Source organism: Cottoperca gobio, chromosome 17, assembly GCF_900634415.1.
Source record: "Cottoperca gobio chromosome 17, fCotGob3.1, whole genome shotgun sequence".
NCBI lineage: Eukaryota > Metazoa > Chordata > Actinopteri > Perciformes > Bovichtidae > Cottoperca > Cottoperca gobio.
In genome coordinates this window covers 8496766-8524645 of record NC_041371.1, presented here as the reverse complement: position 1 = coordinate 8524645, position 27880 = coordinate 8496766, and the positions used below count along the sequence as shown (strand labels likewise).

General features: G+C 42.7%; 3 protein-coding genes across 5 annotated transcripts in view; 2 read left to right on the top strand and 1 right to left on the bottom strand.

Annotated features, from left to right (window-relative positions):
• The window catches only part of greb1l (GREB1 like retinoic acid receptor coactivator), a 43634-nt gene extending 32438 nt beyond the window's left edge, over nt 1-11196 (top strand). For 2 of the 3 annotated variants that reach the window (XM_029454096.1, XM_029454097.1), the window contains 16 exons: nt 870-1006; nt 1725-2067; nt 2691-2806; nt 3294-3526; nt 3636-4201; nt 4334-4439; nt 4563-4709; nt 4847-4986; nt 5222-5383; nt 5542-5746; nt 6738-6900; nt 7074-7289; nt 7375-7516; nt 7618-7818; nt 8360-8498; nt 8668-11196. In XM_029454096.1, the coding sequence (XP_029309956.1) occupies nt 870-1006; nt 1725-2067; nt 2691-2806; nt 3294-3526; nt 3636-4201; nt 4334-4439; nt 4563-4709; nt 4847-4986; nt 5222-5383; nt 5542-5746; nt 6738-6900; nt 7074-7289; nt 7375-7516; nt 7618-7818; nt 8360-8498; nt 8668-8831 (3180 nt within the window). In that variant the 3' untranslated portion in view covers nt 8832-11196. The remainder of the gene's footprint in view (nt 1-869; nt 1007-1724; nt 2068-2690; nt 2807-3293; nt 3527-3635; nt 4202-4333; nt 4440-4562; nt 4710-4846; nt 4987-5221; nt 5384-5541; nt 5747-6737; nt 6901-7073; nt 7290-7374; nt 7517-7617; nt 7819-8359; nt 8499-8667) is intronic. The other variant, XM_029454098.1, reaches the window with a different exon arrangement.
• A 1982-nt stretch (nt 11197-13178) lies between these two features.
• abhd3 (abhydrolase domain containing 3, phospholipase) lies at nt 13179-21017 on the bottom strand (the record flags this gene model as incomplete). Its single annotated transcript, XM_029454112.1, has 7 exons — nt 13179-15319; nt 15447-15612; nt 15705-15753; nt 16133-16306; nt 16822-16934; nt 19540-19585; nt 20782-21017. Coding segments are annotated over 7 exons (966 nt in total), but the record flags the coding sequence as incomplete, so codon positions are not given.
• A 977-nt stretch (nt 21018-21994) lies between these two features.
• The window catches only part of mib1 (MIB E3 ubiquitin protein ligase 1), a 45319-nt gene continuing 39433 nt past the window's right edge, over nt 21995-27880 (top strand). Inside the window, exons 1-5 of the mRNA XM_029453295.1 lie at nt 21995-22033; nt 25109-25213; nt 26314-26380; nt 26800-27004; nt 27501-27684. Of these exons, the coding sequence (XP_029309155.1) occupies nt 21995-22033; nt 25109-25213; nt 26314-26380; nt 26800-27004; nt 27501-27684 (600 nt within the window). The remainder of the gene's footprint in view (nt 22034-25108; nt 25214-26313; nt 26381-26799; nt 27005-27500; nt 27685-27880) is intronic.

Sequence of the window (27880 nt, the reverse complement as noted above, 5' to 3'; positions counted from 1 at the left end):
TGGCAGCTTGCAGAGGCCGGTTTGTCACAGCCGTGGTTTAGCTCCTCCACCTGGTGGACTTAATGTGCACTTGCACCAACAGGAGACGTGACTTGATTCTTCTTCTTTTTTGGGGCATTTTTGCTTTTGTTTGTGTAGATAGACAGCAAACATGATGAGAACCATTAGGCTAGTGGGGCAGTCCAAGTTTCTTTTTACATTTCTGCTCATGATACATCTGTCATACTATAACTTTATGGTGCTTTTAAGTCTTTCAGGTCATTGTGTGTTAGGTTACACTTCATAAAAGGGGTTTAGGTTTGTCCCAATGATATCCAAGCTTATACTGCTCATTGTTTTATTACATGATTATAATTCAGAGTCTCAGAGCAGTGTAGGGGTGTTAAGGTCACCCTGTGTGTGTTAGTTGCATCATTATATTGAGCTGAATTTACAGTAACACTTCATAATATCGAAGTATCGTCTAGATGACATTATTCAGAGTAGTAGTCCCCAAACTGGGACGGTTAACAGGACACCAAAGCCTCAGACTCAGTTTTTCAGACGTTCCTCTCCATCTCCATTCCCCTCCACCCTCACTTATGTTGTTGTCTTGCTCATAATTCAGAGACTTATGCAACTTGGGTCGCAACTTAGACATTGCCACATTTTAGGAGGTCACAAGCCAAAAAGGTTGGGAACTCGGAACTCATACTGCAAATAATAATGAAGTGAAAGCACTCACTTAGCTTTCAAATCAAGCATCTTACTTAGTCAACTAGTTCTGCTTTTCAACGTTGCATTCGGTGCAGTACAGTGATTGTGTAAACGGGATAAAATGATGAGATAATGCCATGTTCTTACTTTAATATGGTTTTTTTTTCTGCCAGCAGGGGGAGCAGTCTCCTAATGAGTTGCTCTACTTTGGCATGAGGAACTACAGCAGCTCCCTGCAGTGGGGCGTGGCCAGCCCCATTCTGCGCTGTGATGATGCGTTTGAGAAGATGGTCCACACACTGCTGGAAAGGTCAGTGTGGTGATATCACTGGAGGAAAAACATTAACATTGAAAAGAATATTGTCATCAATACAAAACATTACAGACGTGTGTTTTCTGTTATTTTGTTATGGCGTTTACCAGCGGTGGAGGAAGTATTCAGATCCTTTACTAAAGTACTAATATCATATGTAAAAAGACTCTGTTACAAGTTAAAGTCTTGCATTAACAATGTTACCTAAGTAAAAGTATGTAAGTATAATCAGAAAAATGTACTTAAAGTATTATAAGTAAAAATACTCAATGTAGAAAAATATAAAAACTTAACTTAAACTTAAAATGACGACGACTTTTAGCAAAATAGCAGCCAATTCCCATTCTCTGTCCCATGGACTAATTGATGAATCGTTTCAGCTGTACTTGAATATACTGTTGGGTTTTTGTATATTTTATGTGTAAAAATCTTAATTTGTAGAGTAACTAAAGTTGTCTAATAATTGTAGTGTTGAAAAAGTACAATATTTCCCCCTGAGATGTAGTGGTATAAAGTGACATGAAAAGAAAATACTCAAGGGAAGTACAAGTACCTCAAATGTGTACTTAAGTGTACTTAGTTACATTCAACTACTGACATTAACTGGCAGTGAGCAGGTTAAACACAAAGCTGCCTAAATTGTGCCTGTGTTCATAAAAGAAATCACAATCAGCTATAAATCTCAAACTAACAATCTCCTGTATTTGTGTCTCAGACATCCGCACCTCCACAGCATGGTGATCCGCAGCTACCTGCTGATTCAGCAGTACACCGAGGCCATGATGGCCCTGACATCATCCCCGTCCCTGAGAGACCACATAACCCCAGAGACCCTGGCCATGGTGGAGGACCTGATCAATGCCCCGAGCAGAGAGGGCTCCCAGGGCCGGGGTCACATGCTGCTGGTTCGAGTCCCCTCACTGCAGCTGGCAATGCTGGCCCGGGAACGACTGGAGGACGTGAGGGACAAACTGGGGCTCCAGCTGTGCTTCGCCGTGTTGCTGGGCAGCCCGGCCTCTGAGCTCAACCTGCACAGAAACTTCACCAGCCGCCTGAGGGTGAGAATGCCGTGCAAAGCAGAGTCACAGCGTTTTAAATATCCATTGAAAGTTACTGTGGTTTAATCAAACAAGATGTGTTGAGGACATTTGATTCTTGAGTGAAACGCTCAAGTTCGTCAAAGTTTGACTAGATATCAGGATTTGAATGGAATTGGGTTTTACGCAGAAGTCTGAAGTGATTATCCGGGAATTGACTGAAATTCTCAGAAATCACTTATCTCTTTTTCTAAGACTTTTATTCTTAGAACATTGAGATTAATGTGAAACCTCATTTACGTAAACCACCAAATGTCTCCTCTGAAACCCAGCCAGAGAATGTTTTTGGACTTCATTCTTAGCTCGTTTGTACAGTTTGACACATTCACACTTTACATAATATGTGACCTGTGGTCTAGAATACTAGAAATTCATATTTTTAATAACAAATCCTAATTTCTTTTTTATTATTGAATTACATTTTCACATAATATCTGGAATAACTGAAAATAAATATTTGTCCTTTGATATCCTATTTGATATCCAAGTCCAGCGTCAGCCCAATATGCATTATTAGTCTAGTTCTAAATGATGCATGCATAACTGAACAGTAATTATTATGTAATATGTGTGTTGTGCTGTAGGCGTGGAGAGGCTGTGAGAATGAAGACTGGGTACCGCACACGTACGAGGATCTGGAAGGGCTGCCCTGCATCGTCATCCTCACAGGGAAGGACCCTCTTGGAGAAACTTTCCCCAGGTAGGCTCATGTCACAATACCCCATCACTCATAAAGCCTCATGGTCAATCACGGAGAGTACAGTACGTTTCCTTTTAGCTCATCTATAATTCCTCTTGGTGTGCGGTTGCCTTGACTTCTTTTTTTTTTTTTAACCCTCCGAGCATTATCTTACACGTCTACGTTCACACAGTGTAGGATGTCTTCTCTACAAGAGAGCTCCAATAACATTTTGTCCTGCACCCTGTGTGCCAGTCCCAGGTTGTGCATTTGTGTTGCGTCAGCATCAATTAACCATGTTAGATTTCTTAGCACCAGAAAATCACATTTTCAATACAATTTGGGGAAGCAGATTTTGTACACTTTAATAATAAATAATGTTTTGGCTTAAAATGTATTTTCAAAAATTTCCGATTTGTGGGAGAGAACATAGAAATATGCATTCAATCAAAAATTCAAATAAAGAAATCTCAATAAAAATATTTTTTTAACACTTTTACCCCACTAGGTCTCTGAAATACAGCGACCTGCGCCTGATAGACTCCAGCTACCTGACTCGTACAGCCCTGGAGCAGGAGGTGGGTCTGGCCTGCACCTATGTGTCCATGGGCATGGTCCAGGAGCCCAAGAAAGCCCTGGTCCCTCGGGAATCAGACGCAGAGAAGGCCACCACCAGCTTGAATGATGGAGATGAGCTGGAAAGGCCTCAGAGCAACGGCAGCGCTGCAACCAGAACCTCTGGTGAGTCGCTGACCTCACTGAGATACTGAGTCTCAGCATTAAAGATGCCAGAGAGCAGAAGTTAGAATTTCATATCATATTCAACAACTCTCTTCTCGTCTCCACTCAGGCTCTTTGGCAGAGAACGGAGTCAGTTCATCGGACGTTGCTGACACTTTCCAGAAGCCCTCCACCTCCACCTGCCCGCCTGAAGGTGCATTCACCTCGGACATAGGCACAGCAACACAAGGCTTCAAGCAGGAGTGCGATTCCCTGGGAAGCCAGTTCTCCTCTAACCCCTCCAAAGCCTCTCAGGCCCCTCCCTCTCTTTACTCCAGTTCCTCCTCTTCCTCCAACTCCCCATCTTCCTCCTCCACCCAGAGGCCCAGCCAGTCCACTCAGTGCGGTCGTGACCCTAAGCCCGCTCGGGTGTCACCCCGGACAGTCATCATGTCGCGTGCGGCATACAACCTGCTGGCGGGGGAGTCGGGGAGTCAGCTGAGCTCCTTCTCCCTGCTGCCGCATGCAGACGTGGCCTGGAGCAGCCCGCTGAGGCCGCTTGTCACTCCCAACCTGCAGGGGGCAGAGCAGAGCATGTACTACCGCCAGTGGACCATCGCCAGGCAGCATCACGCCGATTACGAAGCTCCATCTGTGCCACATCCACGGCGCCTGCTACTCAGTGGACCCCCACAGGTAAGAAAATACAAGTACTGCCCCCCCCAGATGCATATAAGCGCTATTAATATGTATATTAAATGAATTATCCATCTGGATTGAAGTGTCATTGGATCATTAAAGGGATGATTTATTTCTGTCCTTTGTTAGGTGGGGAAAACGGGTGCCTATCTGCAGTTTCTTCGTATCCTGTTTCGAATGCTCATCAGGTTGTTGGAGGTGGATGTGTATGATGAGGATGAGGAGGAGGAAGAAGGTGAAGCTCATTGGGACTTAACTGACTCATATGCTTTTCAAAAACACCATAGATATAATGGTGAACTCGCATGGTGTTGAGTTAGTTTGTGTTCTCATCTTTTCATGTTCTTTTCATCTCCAGAAACATCAGAGGTTACAACGCTCATAAATACCCAGCTGCCTGACATCGAGGAAGTGCGAAAGCTGCCCTTTGACCCCTACCCCCGGGACCCTAAGTTCAGGAAGGCCAGCCCTGTTTACACTGACAAGATGCCAAAGTGCTTTAAAGGTCAGCAGATATATGCAAACACACAGCAGAGGTCGTCTCTGACTTTGACATTTGTATCTGCTATTGTAAATACAACATGGATGTTACTTAATGTGAACTTAGACAAGTAAGTGTGTGAACATGTTTGATTTTTGCAGATTTTAAGCAAGAAGGCGAGAGCCAAACACCAGCCAAACGAGAGACCAAGTCCATACGTCTGAGCCGGTTCGCCGCCCACAATGCATTTCATCACTGTGAACAATGTCACCACTACTGCGAAGCTGGCCCTGCCACACAGGTGAGTGCACAATGCTCACATCAAACATTTAAGACACTCACCTGCGACCTTTTTTGAGCTCTCGTAACTTCAAACATTGCTGACTTATACATGTACAAACAGAAATCCCAACCTGTCAAAATACTTTGATCCTTGATCGCTTGAGAGCTTTTTTTTTTTTTTTACTCTCAGCAGTGACGCTTAATGGTTATCTCTCTGTGTTAATAATGCATCTGTGTGTATTTGTGTGCGGTAGCTGTCGGAGTGCACCTTCCATGCTTTCACCTTCTGCTCGTCCATGCTGGGGGAGGAGGTCCAGCTCCAGTTTGTCATTCCCAAAGCCAAGGAGCAGCACTTTGTTTTCAGTCAGCAGGGCAGCCACTTGGAGAACATGCGCCTGCCTCTGGTCTCCACCAAGGTTAGTTTACTATATACATGTTGGAGTATTTGTGTTTGTGCTTCAATAGATGTCAGGAGAGTGCGGGATGGATCATCTAGTGCTCTCTAGCGTTAGTGTTTTAATCACTTTAGTCTTTTGTTTTAACTCCACTTTCTTCTCTCCGTGTCCGTCTCTAGGACCCCGATCTGTTAAAGAGTCCAATCTTCACTCCGACTACAGGACGCCAAGAGCACGGCCTGCTCAACATTTTCCATGCCATGGAGGGCGCCTCTCATCTGCACATTCTGGTGGTCAAGCAATTTGAGTTGCCACACTACAGAAAGTACTGGCCCAACCACATCCTGCTCGTCCTGCCGGCTATGTTCAACAGCGCAGGAGTTGGTGAGCAACTTTCTGGCTTAATTAAATTGAGATATCTTAACTGTTGCTTAAAATAGAACATTTCTTTCCATGTATACACCACACTTTTTTTCCAGGGATTGTCCCATTTCACTACAAACAACAACAATCTTATGCCATCAGGATCATTTTAAAGATTTAAAGACGGTGAAATGAAGCTCGACAGGGAGATGCAGGGTGTCTTCTATCACCCTGTACATTATCCTGCTCATTACACAGCTACCTACTTAAGAAATCAATCGCACATTATTGATTTAAAAAAAGCTTTTATTGATTTAAAAAAACATGTTATGAGTCATGAGGCACACACACACACTATAAACTAACCCCACCCCCCCCCCAATGTTTTACCATGCAAGATACAAACCATAAAAAACATTGCTCTATGGCGCTACTAGAGCTCATAAACTCCACATGATAACCTTTAAGTCTACGTCACCTTGCAACTTATCTCTCAGCTGATAATGAAGAGCTTCACTACAGTGGGCCTTCCTGCTCATATCGGACACGTTTATTTGCAGTAGGTAAAAGGTTAGTTGTTGTAACCAGTTGGAGTCTGAGCATCATGTGTGAAAACATCATTTGTATGTTAGCCAATCAGGGGGCACAGCCTGTCTGTAAATGGGTGTGACTACACTAAATTGAGCCTGAATAGACGACCATAGGGAGGAACCCATTTAGTCTCACTGTGACCCCGAGTGTTGACGTGTCTGTGATAAACCCTGTAAACTTTGTGCTGCACAAAGAACATACATTTACTGAACCTTAAGAGTTCATTCATAATGCATACACACACACACACACACACACACACACACACACACACACACACACACACACACACCATGTAAATTGAATGTTCAGCTTTTACATTTGATTTGCAGCTGTGTTTTAGTTGAAGGGCACTGTCGGTGTGACAGCTCTGTGAAAGTATAAATTGAAAGATTGACACATGTGCTCCCGCGTGTCACAGGCGCTGCCCGCTTCATGATCAAAGAGCTGTCATATCATAACCTGGAGCTGGAGAGAAACCGACTGGAGGAGCAAGGAGTGAAGAGGCAAGACGTATGGCCTTTCATCGTCATGATGGACGACTCCTGCGTGCTGTGGAACACACAGCAGCCAGCAGACGGCAGGTAGTAATTGTTTCGGATTTGCAACATTCACAGAGAGAGGAATTGCTCCGTTTTTAGCGTTAATGATTATTCTTCAGCTTTACCGGGGTTGAAAATGTGTATGTTGTAATATTTAGAGACTCTTGTTAAAGGACAAGATACTCATGTGCCCTGTCCTGCTTTTGCTCTCCCAGTGAGACATCAGATGGAACCAATGTGTCTCTAAAGACGGTGCTGCAGCATATGGAAGCCACACCGAAGATCTCCCTGTATGCAATATGCGGTACACGCAGGTGGAGCAGCAGCCTGCCTCGCAAGTCTCCCAGCCACCCCTTCAGCCGGTGTCACCTCCATGACTGTGTCATGCTTAATGTGGACCTGACGCAGAATGTTCAATATGACCTTAATCGGTAAGTTAGAAGAGGACTAACAATCGGTCACACGTTTGGTGATTCGTGCATTGTCTTAATCTTCTGGTTTTGGTCCTATGTGCAGGTATAGCTGTGAGGAGGTGGACTTTAATTTAAGGGTGAACAGCAGTGGGCTGCTGCTGTGTCGCTTCAACTACTTCAGCCTCATGAAGAAACACATTCCAGTTGGGGGAAACAAAGACTTCCTGGTCAAACCTAAACTCATGGTAGGCGTCGTGTTGGTACACCGCATAACCATTTGTACGTGGGTTTTCTACTGAGCTTATTCGTATGAAACACCAACTGAAACGCTTCCTTCACTCCCCAGGAAATGGAAAACCTCACCGCAATCAGCCCGTCGCAGTACGTCTGCGCCCCAGACAGCGAGCAGACCCTCCTGGACGCCCCGGCCCAGTTCTTGCTTGAAAGGTTCCTGCAAAGCTGCAGCCACAGACTGTTTCCAAAGGCCGTTCAAAACAGAAACAACCCAGTTCTGTCCATCGACAGCTACCTCAACATCAGCCCGGAGGTGAGAGCTCCCGGGAGGTTGTAGCTGATAAAACAGGAGAGGAGACTATGAGCATCATTCCTTCAACCTGAACCCATAGGAAGATGTCTAAACTCGTGTTAAAACCTTTGTACAGACCGTACTTCTGTTTCAGGTGTCTGAGTATATGTCACAGGTTTTCATAAGCCTGAAGTTTGTAGAATTGACCTTACACACAGGGAAGCATGATTTTACCATCTGGTTTAGAACATTCTGACCTGCATACACGCACATGTGCAAACAATGAATGCTAACAGTGCATATTTATACATATGAGGTGACACGCTCTGCACAACTTTTATTATTTGCACGCCTCGACACATTTCTTGTGCTTGTTCTTTCTCCTGCAATGGGAATAAATCACGATTCACACAATGCACAGCCCCAATAGCTCCCCACGGGATTAACGAGGCTCATAATGATCATTTCATTAATTGTGTCCTAAACGATACGCACTTCATGTTTCCGTTAGTTTGCTCGAGTGGAATTAATGATGTGTATCTTGTCATATCTTGTGTGACAGATTTCTGTGTGCTACATCAACTCTCGTCCACACTCCACCAACCTGAACCATCAGGGGCTGCTGTTCAGCGGCCTGCTGCTTTACCTCTGTGACTCCTTCGTCGTTTCTGGACTCCTCAAGAAATTCCGCTTCCTCAAAGGTGACACATCAGTGAAGTCGTAGTTATTGCCACTGCTGCGGTTGTGGTTGTAAAGAAAACAACCCTCACAATAACTTGATCGTGGAGAAGTTCCATCGACATAGTGAAAGATAGATCATTCGGTTAAGGGTTACTAGCAGTTCTGATTTTGTTAACCCCATGTCCACAGGTGCCACTCTCTGTGTGATCTGCCAGGACCGAAGTTCCCTGCGTCAGACCATCGTCCGACTTGAGCTGGAGGACGAGTGGCAATTCCGCCTGCGGGACGAGTTTCAGACGGCCAACTGCAGCGAGGACCGGCCCCTCTACTTTCTGACTGGCCGCCATGTTTGAACCTGACACATCCCTGGGTCCACCGCTCTGCTGCAGAAAACACAATCAGAAATGAGGATAGATGTTATTCCAAAACAGACAGCGATCACAATTCTTGCCATTCCAATGGAAGGTCAGAGGAGATATGTGGACCACAAGATCCAAAGTGCCCCACAAGTGGACACACGGCCACCTAATGGGGCTTTTCCCCTTTTCATCTGTACTGCCAAAGTGCACTATGCCTGACTCTGAAGAGGGTCAGTGCCTCTTTTAACTTTTGCTTGAAGCTGGGCTTGTTCCCGACTTGAGCTCGTGTTCTACTGAGAAAGACTTCGCTGTGAGAAAAAGAAAGCACAGCTGAAACTGAATTTATTTGCTTTGTTGTTCGCATTGATGGATGATCTCAGACCAACGATGAGACCGTTTGAAGATTGTATGTGTACATACATATATGTGCTTTGACTGCAGTATGTCTTATTCTGAACATACATGTTTATCTCAGGGTTTTAAAGGGAGGTCCAAAGGGAGGTCGCTGAAGCTTTTCTCCAAGTTCACCGTTTATTGTTGGCATTGTTGGCACCAAAGACATTCTCAGCTGTACCTTGCCTTTTCCCCCGTCGCTTTCCGTGTCCGTCGTCACCGGCTCTGCCTCTCAAACTCCACAAAGCTCATTGACAAGTCAGCTCACTACATTAAAGAAGTATGAACATAGAGGTTGGCCTGTAGCCTATTGGATTTCTATCGTCAATCATTTAAACTGCAAATTGGGACTCCTTTTCTCTTGTGCCTCTAAAGATATTTACGTGGCATCGATAATCCTTCTGACGGGGAGCTGTGTAAGGGTGGTTTTTAGTGTCTAGATGATACAATCATTTATCCAAAGACTGTTCACAACTAAAGGAAAGTACAAGTTGTGTCCTTTCAAGAATGTAGGGTGTTAATGTTCTATTATGGCTTGAATATACAACTTTTGACGGAGGTCTGGTTGTCCAGAACAGACTTATCTGACTTACCACAGGTTTTACTTTTACCATTTATCTGTTAATGTTTAATCCCATCAGGCAGAACAACATGGAAGTAAAAAAAAAAAAAAGATTTACTGGAATGTTCTAAATAAATTTACTGACTTGAATACTGGGTATTTTAAGCATAATCACATTACGTCAGTAAATGCTATATAATAAGCAAGCCTCTTCACTGCCAAATATTCTGCTACTAACTGTGCCTGGGATTTCACTTCCTGTTACAATGTCCTGAGGCTGATTGTGAGTTGATAGTCTTGGTCTACCGTCCACACGTTGAGCTCACAATCTGCCACCTTTTGTCCCCAAAACAAAGGAAAATCAAGGAAAGGGTTACACACTGTCGAAAGCAGCTGACCAGATCATTTCATATACTTGAAAGTAGAATGTTTTTGTATGTTTCTGTGCAGGGTTGTCCAAAGAATATGCCTTAAGTGACGTCTCATAGAGTCACTGCATAAGTCACTATTTTCTTCGGACCAATGAGAATGAAGAAACCATTTTAACTGTGAGGCGAAGAAATGTTGTTTGTCTGAGTGAAGCAAAAGGAAATAATTGGATTTTGGACTACTGTACTGTTTAAAGCTTTGTTTACATTATTAATATATTATATCATTCCCTTAACCGCTGAGGGTTCCTGATGTTTTTTTAGTCTTGTGTAACTTCTGCCAGTATATTTTTGGTTATGATGTCTTTCTGCATTTTATGTTTCGTTGCAAATGCAAAATGAATCTACCTAGATGTGTCCTTAACCATGTGTCTGTATCCCTTCCTGTTCTTGTGTTGGATTTTTATTGAAAATGAAAATCAGGTCCACGAGGGATTCTTATTTATTTGACGAGCATTTTGGACCGATAATCATATTGAAGTATAATATTTGATTGCATGCTAAGCTCGCTTAAACCGAGGGAGTGCGTCCTTTTCAAAACCATCCAAGAAGGCTTTGCACATGACCAAAATGAATGATTCTTAGATCTACTGAATGTCACTGGGGGGGGGGGGGAGGAAATGTGAACTTGCACTAAACAAGTTGCCAGCAGAAAAAAAAAAATTCCCATTGTTAAATGAACCCCTTAAATTAGTCCAAATATAAGACTGGTGATCAAAAACTTTAACTTAAACTCCAATGGTCCATAGAATGTGTCTTTCTTTTAAATAATTGAACACTTAATATGCAACTTGCTCTCACAATCTTCACTGAAATGTTGTTTGAAAACCATGTGCAGCCCAGTGGTAGCCTTGGTGTCTGGGTGATCTACCTCATGTTTACCATTGTGGTTGTGGGCTGTGAACATATGACATTAGAGCCATGTTATTGCTGTTGAAAATGTATGAATGTAATAAAAAAATGACTTCGAAAATCATTCGCGTCTCTTTTTTCCCCCATGCTTGAATGGTTTACACCTTGTACACGCTCCAGCTGTGTGGATTAGAATATAGATTCTATCAACTAGAGTAGAATAAGATGTTTTTAGCTACTTAAAGGAAAATGGTCGAATAAGTCAAGAATATTTCCTAATAACTAATACAGCTGTGTTTACAGGCTGTCATAAGTAAACTGAACTCTGTGTGAAATTGGCCGAGTGCCCTTTTAAACTTAGATATCCATCTGTTTGAAGGATTTCTGCGTTGCTCTGGTGTGCTTCCCATGTGCCTGCAGAGCATTCAAATTCAAATCTCAAGCATGTTGTTGAAGTCTATATGCAGAATGAGAACATGCTGCATATACAACCTTGTCTGTAGCCTGTGATTTATAATCCTCTCGCTCTCCTTTGCATCCATTCAATCCCAGATCTTATCTTATTCTGTTTAATAAGAGTAAATACCAGCACCCTGCTCATTTCCTAGTCGCCTACTTTCCTAATATCTGTCTCACCTCAACACCTCCGTAGCCATGCTGTGGCTTTGCACAATGACTCTCTCGTTATCAAGAAATGGCTTCTTAATGGAGGCTAAGATCTTCTCTGGCTTTCACTATAAGGGCACAGGGACATTGTTGGTCCAGGGACAAAACTATTTCAGCTCCTGCAAAGTAATTTTAGAGCGCACTTTCCATCAACCTACAACCCCTGTGTGATATAACACAGGGCTATTTTCAGCCAGCTGCAGGACAGGACAGGATAAAGAAGAGAGGGCAAGACAGAGTTACTGCCATGCTGATTATTGCACCTTGTAATTGCTCTTTTGAGAAAAGCAGAGAGGTGTTGTGCAATCCCCAAGAAATTGTAGATGGAAGTGATTCCTTTGGAGAACCTGGAGAACCCCCCTGCTTAGAAAGAGGGCAAAGGGTAATTGACTGTTTTATGACTTCAACCACACAATACGTAAAGATTGTGATTTTATGCTGTACATGTACATGTGGTGCTCACTTTCCTTTAGCTGTTATTTTAGCAAATCCGTTAATGGAAAAGGATAAAATGTCTCTTGATAATTTTGACATATTTCTTTCAATGACGAAGTCCTCAGGCAACGCAGTAATTATTATTAAACAACTTTCAAACACTGACGTGATTAAAAGTGTCACTGTATCATAATACAGTGAAATATCCTTTACTTAACATTAAGAACATTGCTTGTTTATTGATCTATCGCTATATAATTACGCAGTGTACATTCTCACGCGGAGATATCCACAACATTAATGATAAGAGGGATTCCTGCCACACAATATCAATTTTCGTAGATGGTAACCAACAGTAAATCACTCATCCCTCTTGGCAGGCTACTCTAATTACTCTCAGGCTTCCATAAACCATCTAGCTAAAACCAAAGCTCATCTGTCTGTGGGCTTATTTTGTGTGTGGGGTTGGGGGGGTGAAGGTAAGTGGAGTGCCGGGGGATTACTGTTCGCCTTTGGTGGATCACATCCACTACTGCAGCTATGCATATCCTATCAGCAGCTAAGCCTGTGAGTGTAGAGTGAGTCAATTCCAGAGAGCAAAACCCTATACTGTGATGTAAGAAGGAGAAGGAGTGTGACCCTGCATTGACACGCTGGTCATGCAGTAAGCCAGCTCAAGTGGTAGACTGTCAAATGCCTTGACTTCAGGGGACGAGTCTTTGACCGCGGGTGGAGTCCTAGTGTCAGCTTGACATCCTTACGTGACTGATGAGCTTCTGACCTAGCAGTCTGGATAGTATCAGTGTTTAGTCAGCTGGGTGTAAAGCCCAATTGTTGTAGGCAGATAGAGCAAGAAAGAAAGACAGAGAGAGTTTAAAGAGAACTGCTGACAAAAGGCTATTGCAGTCAATTATTTTAACATGCAGTACTTTTGGCAGTCGAGCAATCCGACACCATTATTCTGTTGAGACATTACAAGCAGAATCACTTGAGACAGCAGACAAATGGACCTATACTCTGTTTAATAATGTATTAAATACAGCATTATACACTCATGGTGATATTGTGCATATACTTGTAATTATGCTATAGAGACTATTTTCTTTAATGTTTTAATCTTATTGCTGCACACACGTTAGACAGAATGTTTTTCTTCTTCTTTTTAAGTAGTGTACAAAATGAAATGCAGCAGCCTATAAAAAAACAAAAAAAACATGTCCTTTGTGCTACAGAAATGATGTTACGGTTTAGGACATGACGATGAGACACATGCTTACTCAATGGACAACTTGGCAAAACAAACAGACATCAAAATTCCACAGGAACAGGAAGTCAAAATCCCTCATGCAGTGCATTACTGAAAGTCTGGCCGCCGGTCAGATTTGATCGATTCATCGACTGCCAACTCATACGCGGTAGCCAGCCCCTTGATCATTGTTGGCGAAACGAAACCGATAAACGACTGACAACCAGGTTCCATTAACGATACTATGCATCTTGTAAAGGAACATCCACCACTTCAAACAGCCCATATGTACATTATCCGTCTCTCTGGGTGCTTTACTTCATTCACATTACTGTATCTAGCACCCTCAGACTTACTTACACAACTAACCACCGACTGTTGTTTTGTTTTGTTTTTTACAAAGAAACCTCATGGAATTCATATACTGCTTTGTTCGGCCTTTGGGGTGTTCTTTCATTTATCAAATGAAATGAAGTGCCTTGCATTAAGGAGTTAGAGGCATGGTAATATCAACTAAAATAGTGCAATTTCACATTCCTTGTCATTAATGAATTATTCTCCATATTATACATTTGTAGAACTATTTGGTGTGCGTAAAGGTAGAATGTGCAAAAATAAAAGTGCATGCAGAAGGTTAAAAGGAAGGAAAATGTTGACATGGCAATACGCTCAGTTGCTTTCTCGCGAAGAGAAGATCGACACCACTCTCATGTCTGTGCGTTAAATATGAGACAGACGGTTAACTTAGCTTAGCGTAAAGACTGCAAGCAGGGATCTAAAAAATCTGCCTGCCTCACATCGCTGGGATTTGTCACCTTGAATCGAGCCAGGCTAGCTGTTTCCCCCGCGCTTCCAGTCTTTATGCTACGCTAAGCTAATCAGCTGCTGGCTGTAGCTTTATATTTAATGAACTGGATTCTATTTTCTCCTCTAATTCTCCGCAAGAAAGCAAATAAGCAAATTTGATGTCAAACTATTAATTACAAAGAAAAGAAACAACCATATGACAATAACGTCTACCTTTTAACAGGGAAAATGCAAACTAAAGGATGATTGACAAAACAAATTTACACAGGAAGTATGAGTAAATAAAGACAATCCCTGAGGGCTAAAATCCTACTGATATAAGTACTAAAGGTTCATGAACAAAGATGATTGGATTTTCATGTACAATACTTGAATAATAGTAATTTGTTAGCTATCTAAAGCAACTGAACAAGATGGGCACAGATTCATTTTTTCAACAGTGACATGAACAGCTATGCTTGTTTCTTTTTTAGTAAGCATACCACTGAGAGCGTTATATACAATTACTTGTTAACTGCATGGAATGAATAAATGAATATTGAATGCAACCCCATTGTTGCATTCAAATGTACTCTTCAAATGTTGTTTTTTTGCTCGTGGCAGGAGGAAGAATGGGACGGAAGGATGGAAGGAAAAGATAAAAACAAAAAGTCAATGGAAGGAAGGAAATAGGAAGAATAGGTTTAGGTAGAGAGGGAAGGAATAAAGGATGGATGGAATACAGAAAGAAGGGGTTGAAGGGTGAAAGAGGTTTAAAAAAAAGGTCGAAGGAAGGAAGGTAGAAAGAAAAACAAGGAAGGATGGAATAAAAATGGAATGCAGTGAGAAAAGATGGATGACAAAAATGAAAGAAAAGATTAAAGGAAGGAAGGAAATGAGAAACTAGAGGGGTGTTTTGTCAAGTTCTCTTATCAGGAGAGGTCTTGGAGTCCGGTGCCTTGTTCGATGACCGCCTTAGCAAACTGCTTGAAGACTCGGTCCATGTAAGTGCTCTGTCGAGGCCACAGGCCCTCGAGGAAACCAATATGGCCGCCGTGACAGGTAATGAGCAGGGCCAGGTTGGGATTTTGCTTCACTGCCTCAACTGGAATGGCTGCAAAGGAAACAAAGAATTGAGGTGCTTTTTCTCCCCCCCCCCCTCTCTAGATTCTCATTCTTCCTCATGCGTTCATTGCATAATAATTAGGTTTTGGAGTCAAATTGTACAGACTGGGACTCACCGTGAGACGGGGAAAAGACATCATCAGCAGCATTCAAACACAGCATAGGCACCTGCACAGACTTCAGCCTGTGGACAGGACTAGCATCATGGTAGTAGTCATCATTGGAGGAATAACCAAACATTATGGAGGTAAACCTCTCGTCAAACTCACGAATGGTCTTCGCCTGTAGGGTGAGAGTAAATTCATTAAAGTTGTGGCTACTTCGTTTAACTAGATTAGCATTTATGGCCAAGTGTCACTAAAACTAATCCCGACCTTCATGACATGATCGATGTCGTAACACTTTTCAAGCACCGGTCTGTGTCTGCGGGGGAGATTAGAAATAACACCGTCACCGACTACTAGTTAGGTGAAATGATTTGCAGCTGGAAATGTCGCTCACAAAAAGATTGTGACAGCGTAATGAAACAACACTCAAGGTCAACCTTCAAAGTAGTACCACAAAAGAATTGTTGTGCATCTATATCATGTTAATACACATGTCTTGTGGCTTTTAAAATTGCTAATTGTTACCAGACTCTAAAAAAACACAGCAGCAGTATTTTTCTCTTGTTAAACTGAACTGCAAAAATCAAACCTTTGATTAACACATACAATAAATAAATACATAAAACAGAAGTTATTCCAAGCTCCCGAAACATTTAGCGCCTAGCACTAGCCGTGAGTTAGCGGCCCTGGCTGACCTGTCCACAGAGGCTTGTAGGCAGCTGGTGAGGTAGGAGTTGAAGAGGAAGCGGTCCAGGGGTTTTTCCAGTGAAGCGGTGCACTCAAACACATCCCAGCCTGCTGAGAAGACGACGACCCCTTTCAGACAGGTCTTTCGACCCTTGCGCCCTAAATAGTTGGCCAGCATCATCCTGGAAATGGAGAGAGAGAGCGAGAGGAAGGGACAGATGGGGGAAAAAATAGGGATTGGAAATTGTTCCATTCCTGACCAATCCTTCACTTCAATGGATTAGTGCCGCGCTGTGGCATGCTGCACCGACCAACTGGGACCATACAAACGGCACTATAGCCAGAACGATGGTGGATTCTTGAGACCATTGCCAATATAGTAAAGGATAATAAAATAAAACTGTGCCCATATGAAATTCTAATATCAGGTATTTTCACTTCTATAAAGCCATTAGCATTGGGAGAGTTTAATATGTAAAGCAAAACACAAAGTATTTGCTGCACAGAAGAGAAAGTTAGACATACTAGCGTGACATCGTTTGCCCCTTTTGTCCTTCTGGTCACAGACGAACTGAATTAGTAAATGTGAGTGAGTTCTAAATACTTTACTAATGCTGGATTATGTTATGTCAGGTGATTTCGGGCTATTGCAGTTCCTAATTTTTATTTGTCAGCTGGTAGTGAGAGGCTTCATTACCCGCCCATTGACACTCCAGCAGCCATGACTGGAGCAGCTTCATGAGTCCTCTGGATGTGCTCGATAACAGTCTCCAGGTCCTCTGTGTTCGCTGCGCAGTAGGTCCTCGGCGTCTGGATGGGACCGGAAGACAACAGTCACTCTTTTCTTTCTGTTTCTCTGTTAATTGTTGAAAATAAAACGCTGCGTTTTCCATTAACTTTGAGCCCTATGAAGGTGAATATTAAGAAACAAATACAGCATAATATACAGTAGACAGACATGACACATACAGTAGATAAAGACAGTGGACATGCACACGTGGACACTAAGACCTGACAGATTGTTATGTAGCCGGACACAATCTCCCTGGACGACATCAGGACCTTTGTTATTTACAGAGAGCGATAGCAGCAAAGTGAGTGGAGCTGAGTCTATCACTGTTTGCTGGCTGCACATGTTATTTGCCATCTTTAGAGTGGATCAGTCATTGTGCTGTGCAGCGATGCAAGATGTGATATATAAGGCAAATCAAAATAGAGTTGAAATGATTAGTTAACTACAGTATAATAAATTCATCGCTCAACCAAAAATAGCCAAATATTCACTGGATCCAGCTACCCAAACATGAATATTTGATATTTTTCTTTGTCTTCTGCAATAGTAAAGTGTAAATCTTTGAGTTGTTTGGACGACATCATACATTTAACGATGTCACCCTAGGCTTCGGGCATTTTTTTAAACTTTTGCATAATGTTTGACGGACCAAGCTATTATTCTGAAGTGCAGGTAACAATGGAAAACATCAGGCGGGGGAGTGAACACTTTCCTTACTTCCCTAGTTCTACTTCACACAAAAGATGCCGTCCCAGTTTATAGAAAAGGAACTTTAAAGGGATTTAGTGTCAGTGTTACTACTACTGAATACTGCCTAATGCAGACTGGCTTCCCAGCGGCTGCACCAGCGGTCTAATGGATAAAGCACTGACCTCAAGTGTCAGAGATTGTGGGTTCAAGTCCCATCAGGATTGTGGGTTCAAAGTGGTGCTGCGGAAGAATGCAAGGCTCACAACCATGGACACCGTCCTCTGATGTATAAGCAGTTTCACAAAGAAACTCTACATGAGTCGTATAAATGAGTAAAGGTGTTAACAAAAGAGTTTTTAACTCTATAACCTACTGCATGTAATTGAAATAGTTCATTTGGCAGGCACAATAAAGAGTGAAATCTTTCTCTATGTTGCAAAGTTCTGACTTTACAGCCTTACTGTGTTATCGGTAATATTTATTCCGGCTATGATAAGGGGTGAAAATTGAACCCTGATCTGTGATCTGTGGGTAAAGGGTTAAACTTCCCTTTCAACTGGAAACAGTTTGTCAGGCAGAGCAGGTTACTTAACATAGTAAAACAAAACAAAAAGTCTCACAGGGTGCTGTTGACTCTTCATCTCTACAAGAACCTTCATTAAGATTCAAGCAGAAACACAGGAGAAGTAAATTCCCTTTTTCCTACTCTCTTCAGGCTCCTCTAATAGGCTTGCACAACGTTTGGAGTCTGCAGTGAAACAGCTAAAGTTACACATTTAATTATAACATACGCCATAAAGATATCTAAAAGAATATATATACAGTATATATGTATTATATAATATATTATATAATACCAGTAGTTGGAGAACACCGCAAAGCTTCTCAGTAAAGTTTAATGTAAAGGGCTTTTAACAAGTCTAGAAATAGGGCACGAGCACTCAGGACGGTCTTTGAGGCGGGGGGGCATCTATCACACAGCGGGTCATTCTAAACTATAGCGCTGGCCTATTTAAACAATGGCCGATATTCACACTAACTGGACACAGAGAAAACGCTCACAGAAGCATACAAATGCTACATCATTTGCATAGAGTATAGCACAATGCCTACGCTATGTCAAATGAGGGAGAAAGTTCCCGCCTTGCCACCACCACTTGGTACAGTGCCAAGGTTATTTTTTTTTCCAAATCTGAGGACAGCTGAGCAAACTAAATACTGCATATGAGCAAGAAAACATGTTTCAAACTGACACTAGACACTTTGCATTAGTGTCACTTTTACCCTTTTTTGTTATTGCAGCTGAGACAGAATATGACAAAGACAACAGCAGGTCACAGATCAGCCACAGACTCAGATTTACACCCACTAAGAGGAACATTAGATTGATTGTGAGCAACCCCTGCCTGTGCTATGAATGAGATCTCTTTATGGAAGTGGTATGATGGTCCATAAAGAATGTGCCATTGTTCCAAAGACGTACGGGAGACATGAAACTAAAGGGGGAATGCTATGCGCTATCAGAGCTCGGGCCCCTTTTGTTGGCTAAATATACCCGGGTGTATGAGGAGATATTAAGCCAGGTGTCAGAACAGCACGTGCTCGACGAGGTCATATTCCTCTGGCTCGGTATTAAAATACAGTATCTGCCTGTAACTTAATCCCTGCTGTGCAACAACATTGTCTGTGCAGCATCCGCTTAGGGCTCCCCCTGTGACACGTGTGGAATAAACATGCTCTGCGCTGGCTGAAGCGTTGAAAAGGACAACTCTCCTGGCAAGCTGTCGTACTGACGGATGGGGAAACCAACCGTCCTCAACGTTCCCTTCCGTCCTGTACATATGTCTGTGTTTTGAATATGAACAAGACAAATTAAGAAATGAAATAACAAAGAATGAGAGATTGAAAACTATGACACGTTAAGTTTCTTACCAGCAGCGTTTCACCGGAAACCCCTCTGTTGTTGAATACCACGCATCTGAAATACACAAAACATAAACTTCATCTACTGACTGAAATGGATAAAGAAATGTATAGAGCTGAAAGGATGAGTTGATTGGTCAATCAACAGAACATGTATGAGCACATCTTTGTTTCGTGGTGGGACAAAACAAGCATTTTATATAAGTCACCTTGGGGCTCTGGGCATTTCCCACAATTGTATGTTATTTTAAAGAAGAAAATATGCACGGCAGAAACACATTTATACGCTCTAGTAAGCTTATGCCTGGTTTTTTATGTTGTTGCTACAAGTTACCGATGTGGATGTTCAAAGGAGCACGGTGGCCCAAATTCCCTTAAACAAATGTTTCTTACTAAAAAAAAAAAAAAAAAAAACTGAACTGGGAATATGATGAGATGTGCAGGAAGGCACAGCTGTGTGAAGAGCATTCTGTTTGTACTGTAGAGCAAAGACATCAGCATCCCTCCTCTCATCTATTATCTGGAGACAGTCCCGCTGTTTTGGTTGGTGTACCTCAGCAGCAGGGTGGGGCTAGATGTGAGGGGAGATGTGTGTGTGTGTGTGTGTGTGTGTGTGTGTGTGTGTGTGTGTGTGTGTGTGTGTGTGTGTGCTGCAGCATAGACTCGGAAGCTGGTCTGGGCTAAGCTGCAAAGCTTGTACCGGGATAAGCTGTAATTCATTAAGCTACACAGACAGGGGTGAGGGCTGGAAGATGCTGAGTTTGCCGTGCTTTCCCAAATCTGGGTGAAAGAATGAGTGCAGAGAACACAGAGAGAAGAAGGGGCCTGTTGGAGAGGGAGAAAAGGGGGGAAAACTGCCTCCCTCTGCAACTCTTCAAGCTTGTGCTACGTTTGCCTATTTACAAAAGCAGCTCTCGACACAAAGCTTAGTTGCCCACTTTATTTGTGCACTTCACCTGAAATAACCCCAAGCCACTGGCACAGAGGCATAAAAGTTACAAAATCATTGCAAAAGGCGCATTTGACAAGATCTGAGGGCCGAAACGTTATCGGAATAACACTTTCAGGTTTTCACCTTTTAATCAATATTGGCACGACTGCTGAGGTATTCGAATTTTAAATTGGACAAAATATGTGTATGCTACATGACTGACAAATTAGAACATAAGGTACAGAACAGAAAGTGTCAGTTGTGTGTTTCAGTGCCCTGAATGGACCTCTGCCAAGGGTATCCAGTCAAAGACCACCTACCTATAGCCTAGATCCCGGCTCTGTTGGACCATGTGCAGGATGTAGGACTCTCGGCTGGTGCCGGTCAGACCGGGGAGAAGGAGGACTGTGGGTCTGGTGGCGGGGTCGGGATGAGAGAGGCTGTCGTCGTTGTCAAACCAATCCAAAGAGATCTGTCCTCCATCTGCTGCCTTAATAAGCTCACTGCAGAGACGAGCGAGACGCCACAAGTATTTATTTGTCTCGTTCAAAACACATGCAAACAGTCACGCATACGTATATACACACAGCAACGCATCGATCAGATCGGCTGACTGGATGGTCATTAAATATTTCTCTGGTTCCCGTCTCCGCACAATTAATACTTTCTGCTCAGTTCCAGGTGAAGTGACGACTACATTGTATCCATCACAAGCACTCCCAAAGGGGAACTGGATATGTGAGTAGAGCGCTCACTTACAGCTGCCTCATTTCCCTCGGGATGATCTTGTCTGTGTGCTTTGCAACACACAGCAGGTTAAGATAAGGAGGAGGGCATTGCACCACTGGGTTCTTATAGTCAATCAATTTCTGGGCAATACAACACTGGCCTGGCAGATGAGGTCATTCCGTACCAGTGCTTGTATATTTTATAACCTGCACTGCACACACACACACACACACACACACACACACACACACAGACATCAGCATGAAATTACAGAACCGCCATAAAATATGCACAAAAGTTAGACTTTAAAGTCAGCGAGGGCCAAGAGAGAGAGAGAGAGAGAGAGAGTGACCGGCGCACAAAGTGGGAGGGGACCTGGTGCTCATCCTCTGCTCGGACACTGAGATGAGGGAAATGTCACCCTGACAGCTAATGACAAAATAGGAACAGTACAGTGTCCTTCCTTGGGTCAACCTTGGGTAACTTCATTATGGAGAGAGAGAGAGAGAGAATAAAAAAAAAAGATAACTGGGCTATATGTAGATACATATAAGAGAAAGATCTGTGTGAAATACTATGCAGACAGCAGGTAGCTAAATGGTGTGTGTGTAGTTAAACTGTTTATAGAGCACACAATTATTAACCAGAAACCTTTTAACAAGAACGGAACGTTCTTCTCAGATCTAATAGATTTTCTTTCGTGGGGAGCATGCTCCCGAATCCCCCAGAGGGTCTGAGGTCCACCCACCATAGTCTCTCAAACTCTCGTGGGAAACGCTGCACGTGTGTGCCACTGAATGGAGCATGACCACCCCTAAGGGCTGCATGGAAGGGGGAAACAAGGTTCCCCTTGCCCAAACAATCTCGGAGAGGAAAAAACAAACTTGCAACCCAGGATATGATTTGATTTGAAATGTGCAGGAGCCTCAACCAAAACAGGAAGGGCACTGCCTGACACGTAATGTTTGGAGGATGGACATGTTACCGGCAAACTAGAACACAAACAGTCCAGTCCTATGGTGCCTCGCTGGGTGTTCAGCATTATGCTGTAGTGGAAGTTTACTATATCATCGTTGCAGCCTTTTTTTTTTAAAGTTCACAAAAATAATAGAAGAATAATAAGTTAGCCCTGTCATATTTTTAGCAGCTATAGTCAACACTACAGATTTAGTGGAAAATATAGGCTGATTTGGATCCTTTCTAAACTCATGTTGACAATAAGTTGACTTGTGCTCAACGTGTTGGTAGAATGCACCACTGACCAACCTTTTTACTTCTTGGTTTAATCCCCACTGGTTTCTTTTTATCTTTACTGCGGCTATAAACGGACGTCCTTGCTGCAGGTTGTTCCAGGCTTACATACATTATTAGAAAGTAATACAGTGTCTGATGAGGTTGCATTTGTTTAGCCCAGTCTATTTAGATTTATACTGTAGCTGTGCTTTAAAGTGCTTGTATTTTGACTCTGACCCTAGAGCATTTAATTTAAGAGTCCCTGCAGGTAATTTAAGACTTCATTTTGCTGTGTTATTTAATGGTATATCTCATTACTGTTTTATGATGCTGTAAGCAATATGCTCTCCAGAAAACTGCTATTGCATGTCCTGCAGCTTAGATGTTCCGTTAGTTTAGCATGGATATTACCTCCCAAGGCCCATTAATCAATTACCTCTGTAAGGGGCCTGAAAATAATTCACCAATATGATTTCTGTAGTTACTTAAGGCACAGATTTTAATTAAAGAATTAATTTACTCCAATACAGCGCTTCTCTTGACACTTTCTCAATGTGAGGAAAGCGTTGCGCTGCTTGTGATGGAGAGACAATTGCCTCATGTGAAAATCCCTACCCTATATTCCAAATTTTAATAGATTTTTGCGATGCCCCATTCATACGCTCATTGCTTTATTATGCCTATAACGCATCATTTTCCTTGGCTTCCAGTGCCCTTCAATTTGTGCTGGTTCTCCCTACCGAAGTCGGGCACAGCATTAGTCATAATAAGTGCTAACAAGAAAAGCCTGTGTAAAAATGTCGCAGCAGATGTGTTTGTTGGGGTGATTTTTATCAACTCTTTATGCTGCACCAGCGGGTGAGACAGACAAAAGATTAAACTCACACTGGCTTACACTAATTCTTACATTTATTTTATGTGCATGCACAAGAGCACCGTGGATTCAATAACTCATTAATGGTCCAACCAACCATGAATAGGCTGAGGAGAGTTCCCTCTGTGAACGAGTCGTGCATGTCTTGTTATTTATTTAAGTGTTGTTTTATGTATCTTTTGTAGGAAGAGGGTTACTGACGTTATTACCAGAGACAAACTTACAAGCCGAAAAGTGTGTGTGTGTGTGTGTGTGTGTGTGTGTGTGTGTGTGTGTGTGTGTGTGTGTGTGTGTGTGTGTGTGTGTGTGTGTGTGTGTGTGTGTGTGTGTGTGTGTGTGTGGCCTAATGTAGCGGTCCATTTACTGGAAGTAGCGAGGTAAGAAGTGGGGAAGGGGCCATTGTCTCCCGATCTTCGGCCCTGTCGCCGCTGATGTGACCCCCCCACCGCAAGACGGGCTCTAACAGTTGTTTGTGAAGAGCATTCCCCACCGCAGTGTTTCCAAGTTCTGTAAAAATCAGTTTTCAGAATTGTTGTTTGCGAAAATAACGTAAACTGACTGTCAGTGTATTTAAAATCTGTTTTGGGAATATCCACTAAATTGGCGTGCCGATGAAGAGAAAATGCTTTTCATGCGGACTCGAGCATACTGCAACATCAGTTTGGATCGAGCCCTTCCTTGAATGCGAAGGGATGGAAACCTGCATGGATAGTGATGTTCCTTCCTGTTTTCATCAAAGATGAATTAGCTAACCATATTTGGTTACCCATTTGTTAATTATTTATTAGCGGAATAACAACTGCATCTAGTTCCCTTTCAACAGAAGAGTCTTCTGAAACCTGTAGCACCATATTTGGATAAAAGAAATTGTGTATCAAAAGGTTTTGTTTTGTTCTGATGAGCCCGGTTTCCCGCAGGCTCTGTCTGTGGTCCGGCTGAACTTGGCTTTGTCTTGTGTCTTGTCTTGTCTTTGGAAACAGACGCAGTATAGGTTGCAAAAGTTTAATTAAAAACATTCTTGGAGATTTCCCAACTCTTCCCAACTGATGAAATAAAAACACAATAAAAGATTTAGTATTGACTGTAAGATTGCAAAGTAGGGGGAATTAAAACAAAATCTAATTGGAACCTTAAGAATCAAACCCTAATGGAATTTTGTTCATGATGAATCCCACAGCTAATATTTCTCAGTATATAGGGAATTATACTTCACTTGAAGTCGAAACACAGCGACTGTGGAGCATACAGAGCGTCTAACACTACAGTGTATAGATTTACTCCATCAACTTTTGCTCTCCTCTATCACAATGTTGGAAAAACAGTGATGTACAAAACTAAAGCTCTCAGCCTGAGAGTGCAGATTGGTACCCCGTGCATGGCCAGATGACATCGGACCCTAAAACTAGAGGAGCCCAAGTTCAACATGTGTCAGCAGAAATCTCCTTTACTTTCGATCTTGGCACTGAATACTTACTTGGCTCCAGGTTTGCTGTTCTGTATTTCAACCTTCACCCTGACCTTAATTTGAAAAGATATTTCTCTACAGGGATCAATAAAGTATCATATTCTCTATAATTATGAGGTTTTAGGATGGAAAACACCTGTGTGAAAGCTCCCACTAAGAAAGAAATGACCCCATTCTGGTCAATATTATATTTTCACATGCCAAAACCTTTAATTTTAATTTACAGCCAAACCATGTTTTTTTTCCCCACACTAAAATTATTATGAAATTAAGATTTTAAAACTCGAATTGCTTTCAATGTGTCCTTATCGGTCTCCCTCACATCATCCCTCCTCCTCCTCCACAGGTGACGGAGATCCAGGACTGGAGTGCAGCCAGCCCTCACAGCGCTGCCTACGTACTGTGGGACAATGGGGCCAAGAACCTGTACAGAGTTGGCTTTGAGGGAATGGTGAGCAAACTTCCAGCCTGACCCTTGTGCTCAGTCACTCACACACCCACACATATACACACATACACACACGTACACACGCAGAGTCTCACAAAAGATCAGCTGTCAGGTGGCTTTTGTGTTTGACCGCAGGGCTGAGGCTCTTTCTTTTGCTGCCAGGCCTTTGTGAGAGCCACGCAGCCAGCATGAGTAAGGCACCATTGTACAGGCAGCTGGAAAAGGAAGGTATCTGCATGATAAAGGCAAGCTGTTCTCTCTGCTTTTTAGGGGGAGAGAGTGAACATGGAGGTCAACTTTAGAGGAGGGGGGGCATTCTCTTGGGGTTGTTGCAGACGCAGCTCCACACGCGTCTCAAATGAAAAGCATCCTTCTCATTGGTGGAGACTGCCCTCTCCTTTTTTTTTTCTTTTTTTTTTTACAAAAGAGGCCAATCGGGTTTCTCGGTTGCATAACAGATTTGTCCTTTTGTTATTTTAATAGGCTGATAGGAAAGAAGATGGCATCTGCCTCTGGATTAAGTAAATCCTGGATTCGACCTCCCAATGTGACCGTTTTATATTGTGCTTTGTTGTTTTTTTATTAAAACAGTGATCAAATCCTGCAAACGACTACAAAGGTAGTTGTGAGGGTATGTTCCAAATGCAGCATGTGAGACCAACACCTTTTCCTGTCTGTCTGCTTTGGCCTCAAAGCACCATGAGATCAAAAATGTCTTGCTGGCTGGATACAGTAGGATAGACTTGAGTTAATTTGTTGGGACTTGTTTTACGCAGGACTTTACTGTTCCATCAGTTCAGAGGAATGTTTGCTCTGCCTCACAATCATCTCTGCCCTCTAACTCTGCCACAGTGGCTGCACATCTGAGTCATCACAAATGATACGATGCCTTCCCTCTGTAGCAATGTAGTGTTTTATTGTCCTGCATTACCCTTAGGGCACTGATATTGTTGGTGTTCTAGGCATCTACACTGACACTACACCACAAAGTGTGTAAATTCTCTGTTTCATTATTCATTATCACCGTGCCCTTCCTCTAATGGAATTCCTGGGTAATTATTATCTCACCCTGTCCCTGTCTCTTTTTTTTCCCCCTCTCTCAGTCGGATCTGAAATGTGTCCAGGATGCCAAAGGCGGCTCTTTTTACAGAGACCACTGTCCCGTTTTAGGTAAGTTTGCCTGTGATCTGTGTCCATCGTCATTATTGCACCAATTCTCTCACCTATCGTTCTGGTGCAGTGAATTCAAGGGCATTAGGGGAGATTCACGAGAAGTTAATCGTGTACGGCCACTAGATGGCAGCACCACATAATCATCTGGCTGCAAAAGCAAAGCACAGGCTCAGGTCATGCAGTTACTGTATTCCAAGAATTCCAGGAATGAGTGGTCTGTTTGGATTCAACACTGCAGCAGAAGTCCTTTATTGGCTTTGATAGTGTGATTATTCACAGATAGCAGCACTTTTGACGTGACGCACTTGTGTTGTACTTGTTGTACCTTACCTTACTTGCAGATACAAAGTGTTTGATACACTTTTGGTAATGCAAATGTTATTATTAACACGTCTAATTTTTCCTTCATCTCCCAGGTGAGCAGAATGGCAACAGAAATCCTGGCGGTCTCCAGATTGGAGACCTGGTCAACATCGACTTAGACCTAGAGATTGTTCAGTCCCTCCAACATGGCCACGGGGGATGGACTGACGGCATGTTTGAGACGCTCACCACCACCGGCACAGTATGTGGCATCGATGAAGATCACGATATTGTCGTTCAGTACCCCAGTGGGAACAGGTGAGTCTCTAGCTGGACTGGCTCGGATATGTTCGCTGCCAAAGAGGGAAACCTATTAAACTGCATCTCATCACCATTAGTTTCCCATGATTTCAGATCTATATAACCCTTTTCACCTCAGCTCAGTCAAAAGCCACCAAACACCTGTATGTACACCTTCACTACAAGATGAAATAATGGTTGAAGAGACTCTCTAAAAATGAGCAGTTAATTTGTAGTAAAATTATGAAGTGGATCTTCTCAGCACCTTAACTGCTAATCTTCAGTCTCCTTCTAGTATTCATAAATTGTTATGTAACCCTGTCCGACATTGATCCTTTAAACAAGATTCTTTTCTTTATTTTATAATTGTCTTATTACTTAATCATAGCTTGCAAATCCCCAAATATTCAACGTGACTGCCCAGAATCTATTCTTGGTGTTCAGGTATCATACTTTATGAATTGTGAGTGAATATTTCTGAGTTGTTTAAATGCATCAATTTCTGCATCCGCAGATGGACATTCAACCCAGCAGTGCTGACAAAGGCCAATGTAGTGCGCAGCGGTGATGTAGCCGCCGGGGCAGAAGGAGGCAGTTCCCAGTTCCTGGTGGGAGACCTGGTCCAGATTTGCTATGACATTGACCGCATCAAGCTGCTACAAAGAGGCCATGGAGAGTGGGCTGAGGCCATGCTTCCTGTAAGAGTCCGAAAGATATTCACACACATTCGTGCAGATTTAAACGCCCTCACAAGACGTGTGACAACGTCAAATCAAACTATCCGCTGGACTGTAGCTGTAAAGTTGTGTGAGGGACAAAACGTCTTAAAATGTAAAATACACTCCAGTGGATGGTTTCATATAAACCTGACGAGAAGAATCTGTGTTATGTTTG